Here is a 10942-nt window from a genome sequence, read left to right on the forward strand (position 1 = left end):
CATCCCTCATCCCTTTAACCCTCCCTTCACCCCTTCATACCTTCACCCCTTCATCTCTCCCTCCCTTCATACCTTCACCCCTTCATCTCTCCCTCCCTTCATCCCTTCACCCCTTCATCCCTTCACCCCTTCATCCCTCCATCCCCTTCATCTCTCCCTCCCTTCATACCTTCACCCCTTCATACCTTCACCCCTTCATCCCTCCATCCCATTCATCTCTCCCTCCCTTCATACCTTCACCCCTTCATCTCTCCCTCCCTTCATACCTTCACCCCTTCATCTCTCCCTCCCTTCATACCTTCACCCCTTCATCTCTCCCTCCCTTCACCCCTTCATCCCTTCACCCCTTCATCCCTCCATCCCATTCATCTCTCCCTCCCTTCATACCTTCACCCCTTCATCTCTCCCTCCCTTCATACCTTCACCCCTTCATCTCTCCCTCCCTTCACCCCTTCATCTCTCCCTCCCTTCATACCTTCACCCCTTCATCTCTCCCTCCCTTCATACCTTCACCCCTTCATCTCTCCCTCCCTTCATACCTTCACCCCTTCATCTCTCCCTCCCTTCATACCTTCACCCCTTCATCCCTTCACCCCTTCATCCCTTCATACCTTCATCTCTCCCTCCCTTCATACCTTCACCCCTTCATCTCTCCCTCCCTTCATACCTTCACCCCTTCATCTCTCCCTCCCTTCATACCTTCACCCCTTCATCTCTCCCTCCCTTCATACCTTCACCCCTTCATCCCTTCATCTCTCCCTCCCTTCATACCTTCACCCCTTCACCCCTCCCTCCCTTCATACCTTCACCCCTTCATCTCTCCCTCCCTTCATACCTTCACCCCTCGTCTTTTCCTCTACCTTTACCTTTTTCTTCAATGAGTCATCCCCAAAAGGGAAAATGGTAAACACTTCATCCCTGAAGATTAACACCAATAAATAAAGGTTGACTCGTCTCAGATGTTTTCAGCACGTTTAATGAACAGAGCTGAGCAGGAGCCGACGCAGGGACGCAGTGACCCCCGAATCTGAAATCGTTGTTAAAGTGTAGTCCTGCTGTAGCACCATGGGGGGGGGGGGCGTGTGAAGTCATATCATGTCTCTGTGCTACACCTCAAATCCAACACATCTTACATCCCTCACTATATTAACATTTCAGGGCGGTGGTGGCGAAGTCCATAGGGGCTTGGCCACCGTGGTGTCCCTGAGCAAGACACTGGTTACCTACACTGCTCCCCGGGCGCCGTTCATAATGGCAGCCCACTGCTCCTAACACTAGGATGGGTCAAATGCAGAGACCGCATTTCGTTGTCCTAGTACTTGTACTCTGTGCAATGACAATAAAGTTGAATCTTTCTTTCTTTCATTTCTGATTCAAGAGGAAGAAAAGTAAGGTGTGTGACGGGGCAGAGTGTGTGTGTGTGAGAGAGAGAGAATACAGTCTGTACACATTTATAGTTAGGAAAATAACTTCTTGTTTGAGTCCGTCTGAAAACCTCTCAGTGTTTTTATATTTACAATATATTACAGATGACTGAACATCCCATAATGCTCCTCTCCATCGGTCCTCACAATCCTTCATTTAGACGACTCTGAGGCGTTACGGAACCATGACGAGCCAATCAGAGCTCTGGGTTTGAAGGCAGCTTCCAGCGGAGGGTCCAACAGGTTCCTGGGTGGTGGGGTCTTCCGTTGAACAAGCCCTGGTTCCTCCCTCTACACTCAGAGCTCTGATTGGTTCCTACAATAACCAGGATGCAGCGATTAGCATCTCTAAGGTCCGCTCCTCACCTCCTCATACCTCCTGCCCTCTGGGTTTGGGGAGGGGGTTCTGGCAGTATGACGCCTCCAGTGGGCGTAGACCTCCAGGTGGGGGTTCGAACCTTCAGCTGGAGGGGGGGGGGGAGGATGGGGAACAGGGAGCAGGTCCAGGGCTGGAGGAGGAATCTGCTTGGGGTGACAGACGGAGCTCTGGTTTATCTTCCTCTCGGCCTCCTCTTCCTTTACCGCCACCCCCAACTCCTCCCTTCCCTCCCCCGGCTCCCTCTAGGCCCTCTGAGTTCTCCAGCATCTCCTGGATGAGGGGAGGCATGGAGCCGGGGATCTCCATCTTCAGGGAGATCACTCGCTCTGCTCCTGCAGGACAAGAGGAGGAGGATGAGGAGGAGTTTATTACTGAGGTTTATAAAGTGTATAAAGGTGTGTGTGTGTGTGTGTGTGTGTGTGTGTCTCTCTCTCACCCTTCACACTGATGCTCCTCAGGTCGGTGATCTTCATCAGTATCTTGGGGAACATGCAGGGTTTGTCGGGCCTCCTCCTCCTCACGTACATCTGCAGACATTGTGGGGGGGGGGGGTTAGTCAGCTGTTTTACTCTGATCCTCACTTTGTGCTGAGAGAGGAGAGGAGGGGGTCAGACCTTCAGGGCCTCCAGCATGGGCTCCTGCAGAACATCCACTTTGTCCGACTCCTCCAGGTCCTGACGGTCTGCAACACACAGCAAACTCAGGTCTCTGCAGCCCCCCTCTGCAGCCCCCCCACACACAGCACACTCAGGTCTCTGCAGCCCCCCCACACACAGCACACTCAGGTCTCTGCAGCCCCCCTCTGCAGCCCCCCCACACACAGCACACTCAGGTCTCTGCAGCCCCCCCACACACAGCACACTCAGGTCTCTGCAGCCCCCCCCCGCCCCCCCCCCCCCCCACAGCACACTAGGTCTCTGCAGCCCCCCCACACACAGCACACTCAGGTCTCTGCAGCCCCCCCCCACACACACAGCACACTCAGGTCTCTGCAGCCCCCCCACACACAGCACACTCAGGTCTCTGCAGCCCCCCCACACACAGCACACTCAGGTCTCTGCAGCACCCCCACACACAGCACACTCAGGTCTCTGCAGCCCCCCCACACACAGCACACTCAGGTCTCTGCAGCACCCCCACACACAGCACACTCAGGTCTCTGCAGCACCCCCCCCCCACACACAGCACACTCAGGTCTTTGCAGCCCCCCCACACACACACACTCAGGTCTCTGCAGCCCCCCCCCCCCCCCACACACACAGCACATACGTACCCCCGCAGAGCAGGCAGATGGCGCTCAGCAGCCCGGTCTCCGCGTCATCCATCTCCAGCGGCAGCAGCTGGCTGGCGAAGGAGAACACCAGGTCTGTGAGCGGCCCGAAGCCCGCGTTGTGCATCTGGGTCCGGTTCAGGGTTAGCCCGTCCGAGAACGTCATGGTGTCCTTCTCGGGGGTGTAGCGGGTGCAGATCCTCAGAATCTGACGGTAGAGGTTCAGGGTTACGGCCCAGGCCAGTATCAGGTCTTTAACCGCACTGACAGACTCAGAGGGTTAGGAAGGTCTTTAACCAATTAATCAATTAATCAATCCACCAGCCATCGAGTGATTTTAATGTTCGTCCTGTTCTGTTCCTCCCCTCTCCTCTCATCTCAGTGTCACCCATTCCTGTCCCTGATTGACCCCCCCCCCCCTGCATACCCATCCCTGTTTAGTCTCACCTGTCCCCCATCATCATCCCTCCATCATCCCTCAGTGCCAGAGAGTTTAGCTTCCTGTCCCTGACCCAGCTCCGGTTCCTGACCCAGTTCCTACCTTACCCCTGTCTGGTCTGGTTTCTTCCTGATGGACCTGCCAGGTAGAGAACCTTTGCTCAGTGAAGACCTCTGTCTGAGTCCTGCTGTGAGTCCTCTCCCTGTGTTCAAGCAGCTGTTATATCTTCAGCATTTATGGGTTTTATTAGCATGAATTCAATATATTATGAAGCCATAATCAAACACATCTCTCTGTAAAGGTAAATCTTTCTCCAGCAGTGAGACTGTGTAATACTTTATATTCTGAAGTGAATGTAGAGGACTGAAGGTGGGAGCTGCTCCTCTGCAGTGTAAGTACCACTGAGGTACACCTCTGGACTACATGTACCCCCCCCCACAGTGTTTCTGGGGCTTTCTCTCACCAGGATGTCGAGGCAGGCGGCCTTCAGCAGTGTGATCTGGTCTGCGATGGAGAGCGTGGTGAAGCCGGGCAGCTGCTTGGCGAACTCCACTGTCTTGATGATGCACTTAGTCGACAGCTCGCTGAACTTATCCCACAGAGAGACGTCAAGGGAGACCCGGCGCTCCGAGCTGTTACTCTGCAGGGGGGAGGAGAGGGCAGAGAGAGAGGGGGGAGGGGAGGCTGCATTAGAGATCAGAGCAACAGCACCTCTGTTCACCCTCTGTCTGAAACCAGAGCCCAGTCTGAGTTAGCGGGACGGCTCTGTTGTGACAACTGCTGAGAGAGGTGTGTGTGTGTGTGTGTGTGTGTGTGTGTGTGTGTGTGTGTGTGTGTGTGTGTGTGTGTGTGTACCGTGGTGTATTTCCCCAGCTGCTCCAGCGAGGGGAAGGTTCCCTGATGAGCTCGCCTCACGCCCTCGATCATCTGCTCGGTGTCTGCGGACAGGATGTATACCTCGGCCTCCAGCGGACGCTTGTCCTCCTTCTTCTTCTTCATCCGGTCGTTCCGCACCACTTGGGGGGGCCGGGGGGGGGTTAGTTAGATTAAAGCAGTGACATCTCAAATAAAGTTCTTCTCAGTGATTTGTATGTGGTGTGTGATAGCCAGGAACAGCCACCAGGGGGAGACAGAGCTCAGCTCTTCTTCATTATCACACACACATACACACACACACACACACACACACACACACACACACACACACACACACACTCTCTCTGCAGGTTACTCACGCTCTTTGGACATGCCGACTTCCAGGCACTTCTGCAGCCGGCAGCACTGGCAGCGGTTCCGGGTCACCTTGTTGATCACACACACCTTGTCTCGGTGGCAGGTGTACGCCATGTTCTTCTGGATGCTCCTCCGGAAGAAACCCTGAGCACACAGAGGGTGGATCAGAGGGTCAACACAACCAATCACTGCCCCTGCTGTGATCTAGGGAAATACTTGAGTCTAGTACAACTCTGAGGTACTTGTACTTCACTCTAGTATTAATGTATGTGTATTATTACACTGCAGTATTTCTACTTTTCCTCGAGTACTTCCTCCTCCTCTCATCAGAGCGGGGTCAACAGAACACACTGATATCAAAGCACACACTGCTATTTCCATACATGGATTATTCGTGTGTGTGTGTGTGTGGGGGGGGGGATTAGATGCAGCAAAGAGGCTTACAGATCCTAAGAGAGGTGCAAAGGTTGTGACCTCTTCGCTCAGACGTTATGCAAACTCTCAGGAACAATTTTCATTCAGCGTGTGTGTGTGTGTGTGTGTGTGTGTGTGTGTGTGTGTGTGTGTACCTTGCAGCCCTCGCAGGCGCTGACTCCGTAGTGGTACCCGGAGGACTTGTCCTGACACACGAAGCAAGGCTTGTATATTCGGGGCGGAGGCGGGGGTGAAGGAGGGCTCGGGACGAGGAGGTCCTCTCCTGAACTGGTGCTCTCCGTCTCTATAGCTGCAGAGAGACGGTGGGGGGTTGAGTGAGATACAAGGAGAACAAACACATACTAACAGGACCTCTTCTGCAGGGGGGGGCTCTGCTGGGCCCTGAAGGGGGGTTCTGAGAATGGGGTGGGGACACAATCAGTTTTCAAAGTAAAAGCCCCCTCCCTTAATTATGACGTAGAGGTGTGAAAGTTGGTGGGCAGGTGGAGCACGCTGAGGCGCACAGGAAGGCCTCTGGGAGGGTTATGGTAAACCCAACAGGAAGAGCCCCCGCCTCCTAAATGTGTTTAGTTTTTTGAAGGGTTCGATCCCGTCCCAGGGGCCATCAGGCTCTGTGACGACTAGGAGAGAAGCCTGATCCATCAGGCCTGCTGAGGGCTGGAGAGGAGCTGGGACCTCCTAGCGTCTGGCTCTGCTGCGTGATGCTGGTCCTTAGACCAGGTCCTGTAATCCAGGCTGAGGCTAATCTGCTAATCACAGCAGGGGCAGCTCAGCGGGGGGTCTGGTACTGACTCAGAGGTTTCTTCCTTTAGAGGCAAGTTGAATCCCTCTGTAGAGTCTGGAGGAGAGGCTCTGCTGTGAGGAGCCACCAGAAGAACCAGAACCTCTGAGCCGGACTGCAGCCTGAAGCTCATCAGGACCCTTTAGAGTCCCACTTACAGGAGGGAGACAGAGGTCGGTTTGCAGAGAAAAATAGTCCGTATTTTGGGGGAAATTCTGAATGTTGTGATACTGAGAAAAGTCTGAAATTTGAGATGTTGTGATTTTGAGAGAGAAGTCCACATTTGAAACGCGCCTGCCGTTACCCTGTCAGTGTGGTTCAGCTAGCGAATGACAGCTATCTAGCTAGCTGTCTCCAAATTGGTGTCGCTCTGATTTAAATATGAGTTATTATTGAACCCGATGGTCAGACTGGGTGGGCCTGCGTCTACGCTCAGAAGGGAGCTGGAGACGCTGTGCTTAGTTCAGCAACTACTCTTCAACTGGATTCCCAGCACTTCGTTCAGTGGGGTGGGGGTGTGGGGGGTGTGGGGGTCCTGGTGCTCCTGTGACATCAGACACTCATCTCATCAGACTGCAGTCTGCTCACAGACCTGAAAAACACACACTGTGACCCCTGCTACGGTCCTGACCCAGCGGACACACACACACACACCAACCCACCCAACCACACACACACATCCACCCACCCACCCACCCACCCTCACACACACACACACACACACCCCCACCCACCCACCCACCCACACACACACACACACACACACACACACACACACACACACACACACACACCCACCCACCCACACACACACACACACACACACACACACAAACCCCTCCCCCTGCGTTAGCACCATACCAGACATTCCTCAGTGGAGCTGCTGTTTACTCAGAGCTGCAGGGGGGGGGGGTCACTGATCATCTCACTCCTATTGCAATGAAGATGTTAGAGGGAGTGATGAGTCTCTGCTGCTCCACACGCTACACACACCCGTTGTTGTAACTTAATAGCTTACAGTTTAAGATGAATGATTGAATCTGTTTATTGATTTAATGCACAGACAGCTGCTAAAGGTTGTGTTACTGTTTACAGTTAAAAGGAGAGTTAGAAATCCTTATATTTGGTTGTATTCTATCTGATTGATATTGATTTGAGATATGTTTTCTGTTCTATTGCCTAACAAAGGGTTCAGAAACTGAACTACCAGAATGCTTAGCGGCTAAAACAAGAGTTACGCGTTTTCCTTAGGATGAAAGAAGTGCCGCGTATACGAAAAATGACTAGCATACATGGAGCTGTTGATTGTATGTTTTGTGGTGTTTGCTGAACGTGTAATGGTCGCTACTGATTTCTCTACATAAAGAAGCCTTTGTTTTCATATCCGACGTCCTGCTGTTTATTTTGGAGGTGGTTCATCTACACCCGTGTCATCATGTCTACCATCAGATACTGTGTCACTGCATCGGGCCATGATGACATCATAATAATATAATATATAGATTATTATACAACACACACACACACACACACACACACACACACACACACACACACACACACACACACACACACACACACACACACAGAAATAAAGCCATCGGTAGATGCAAACACTGACACACACCCCTCATGTTCCTCCCCTCTTCACACTCAGGTCAAACTTGGCCAGCGTACCCTGACATTCCCAGACAACCTGTGAGTGTGTGTGTGTGTGTGTGTGTGTGTGTGTGTGTGTGTGTGTGTGTGTGTGTGTGTGTGTGTGTGTGTGTGTGTGTGTGTGTGTGTGTGTGTGTGTGTGTGTGTGTGTGTGTGTGTCTGTGTGTATGTATGTGTGTGAGGTCAGTCGGTGCAGAGTGATGAGTGAGGCCGCTGACACGGGAAGAAAGAGCAGGAATAAAGAGAGGCAGAGATGTAGGTCACTTCCCAATTGTCAGTGAGTCATTGCACTGGATCACACCCAAACACACACACACACACACACACACACACACACACACACACTCACACACACACACACACACACACACACACACTCACACACTCACACACACACACACACACACACACTGGAGCAGCCTGCGGCTGGGTATGGCCTTTGACCTTTGAACCTGTTTGACAATCTTCATTCCAGTCACGCACACAGACCACCCCCCCCCCCACAGAGGGCTATCCTCCCTGTCTTACAGCCTGAATTGTACAACCCCCCCCCCCGTGTCTCTTTGTGTTCCTGAGTCACTCTGACCTCAGTCTGCCTCAAATGTTTCCCAACGTCCTGTTTCACAGAGCTGCAGGTTCCTCTGGTCCCTGAAGGCACCATCTCCCTGGTCCAATGGGAGCATTCAGAAACCATTGACCTCCAGACCAGGGGACAGGAAGTGCTGTGCTGAGTCTCAGGTAGATGGTACAGATCCTAAAGAGACGTACCAACAGGATATATCTCTCAAATATAAAGGCAGGAGCTGATACTACATACTACACTGTACTGATACTACACTGTACTGATACTACACTGTACTGATACTACACACTACACTGTACTGATACTACACTGTACTGATACTACACTGTACTGATACTACACTGTACTGATACTACACACTACACTGTACTGATACTACATATTACACTGTACTGATACTACATATTACACTGTACTGATACTACACTGTACTGATACTACACTGTACTGATACTACATACTACACTGTACTGATACTACACTGTACTGATACTACACACTACACTGTACTGATACTACATATTACACTGTACTGATACTACACTGTACTGATACTACACTGTACTGATACTACACTGTACTGATACTACATACTACACTGTACTGATACTACACACTACACTGTACTGATACTACATACTACACTGTACTGATACTACACTGTACTGATACTACACACTACACTACTGATACTACACACTACACTACTGATACTACACACTACACTGTACTGATACTACACTGTACTGATACTACATACTACACTGTACTGATACTACACTGTACTGATACTACACTGTACTGATACTACACACTACACTACTGATACTACACACTACACTGTACTGATACTACATACTACACTGTACTGATACTACATACTACACTGTACTGATACTACACTGTACTGATACTACACACTACACTGTACTGATACTACACTGTACTGATACTACATACTACACTGTACTGATACTACACTGTACTGATACTACACACTACACTGTACTGATACTACACACTACACTGTACTGATACTACATACTACACTGTACTGATACTACACTGTACTGATACTACATACTACACTGTACTGATACTACATACTACACTGTACTGATACTACACTGTACTGATACTACACACTACACTGTACTGATACTACCTATACTACACTGTACTGATACTACATACTACACTGTACTGATACTACATATTACACTGTACTGATACTACACGTTGAATCTACTGATACTAACAGTACTGATACTACATATACACTGTACTGATACTACATACTACACTGTACTGATACTACTACTGTACTGATACTACACAGTACTGTACTACATACTACACTGTACTGATACTACACATGTACTGATACTACATACTACACTGTACTGATACTACATATACACTGTACTGATACTACAATACTACACTGTACTGATACAACTACGTTATATACACTGTACTGTACTACACTGTACTGATACTACACTGTACTGATACTACACTGTATGATACTACTACTACACGTACTGATACTACATATACCACTGTACTGATCTACTATACACTGTACTGTACTACATACTACACTGTACTGATACTACACTGTACTGATACTACACTACTGATACTACACTGTACTGATACTACATACTACACTGTACTGATACTACACACACTGTACAGATACTACAGACTACACTGTACTGATACTACACTGTACTGATACTACATACTACACTGTACTGATACTACACTGTATGATACTACATATACACTGTACTGACTACATACTACACTGTACTGATACTACACTGTACTGATACTACATACTACACTGTACTGATACTACACTGTACTGATACTACATACTACACTGTACTGATACTACATATTACACTGTACTGATACTACACTGTACTGTACTACATACTACACTGTACTGATACTACATACTACACTGTACTGATACTACACTGTACTGATACTACATATTACACTGTACTGATACTACATACTACACTGTACTGATACTACACTAGTACCTGATACTAATACTACACTGTACTGATACTACATACTACACTGTACTGATACTACACTGTACTGATACTACATACTACACTGTACTGATACTACACTGTACTGATACTACATACTACACTGTACTGATACTACATACTACACTGTACTGATACTACACTGTACTGATACTACACTGTACTGATACTACACTATTACACTGTACTGATACTACATACTACACTGTACTGATACTACACTGTACTGATACTACACACTACACTGTACTGATACTACACTGTACTGATACTACATACTACACTGTACTGATACTACATACTACACTGTACTGATACTACACTGTACTGATACTACATACTACACTGTACTGATACTACATACTACACTGTACTGATACTACACACTACACTGTACTGATACTACATATTACACTGTACTGATACTACACTGTACTGATACTACATATTACACTGTACTGATACTACACTGTACTGATACTACATATTACACTGTACTGATACTACATACTACACTGTACTGATACTACACTGTACTGATACTACATACTACACAGTACTGATACTACACTGTACTGATACTACATACTACACAGTACTGATACTACACTGTACTGATACTACACAGTACTGATACTACATACTACACAGTACTGATACTGGA

At 48.9% G+C, this 10942-nt stretch overlaps 1 protein-coding gene across 1 annotated transcript in view; it reads right to left on the reverse strand.

Annotated features, from left to right (window-relative positions):
* Positions 1-960: 960 nt before the first annotated feature.
* LOC134878368 (retinoic acid receptor alpha-A-like) overlaps positions 961-10942 on the reverse strand; it is an 11678-nt gene continuing 1696 nt past the window's right edge. The window contains exons 2-9 of the mRNA XM_063904366.1: positions 5315-5469; positions 4748-4889; positions 4368-4528; positions 3976-4152; positions 3077-3281; positions 2418-2485; positions 2240-2330; positions 961-2135 (exon numbers count right to left, since the gene is read on the reverse strand). Coding sequence (XP_063760436.1) covers positions 1885-2135; positions 2240-2330; positions 2418-2485; positions 3077-3281; positions 3976-4152; positions 4368-4528; positions 4748-4889; positions 5315-5469 — 1250 coding nt within the window. The 3' untranslated portion in view covers positions 961-1884. The remainder of the gene's footprint in view (positions 2136-2239; positions 2331-2417; positions 2486-3076; positions 3282-3975; positions 4153-4367; positions 4529-4747; positions 4890-5314; positions 5470-10942) is intronic.

Source organism: Eleginops maclovinus, chromosome 16 (assembly GCF_036324505.1).
Source record: "Eleginops maclovinus isolate JMC-PN-2008 ecotype Puerto Natales chromosome 16, JC_Emac_rtc_rv5, whole genome shotgun sequence".
NCBI classification, from domain to species: Eukaryota; Metazoa; Chordata; class Actinopteri; order Perciformes; family Eleginopidae; genus Eleginops; species Eleginops maclovinus.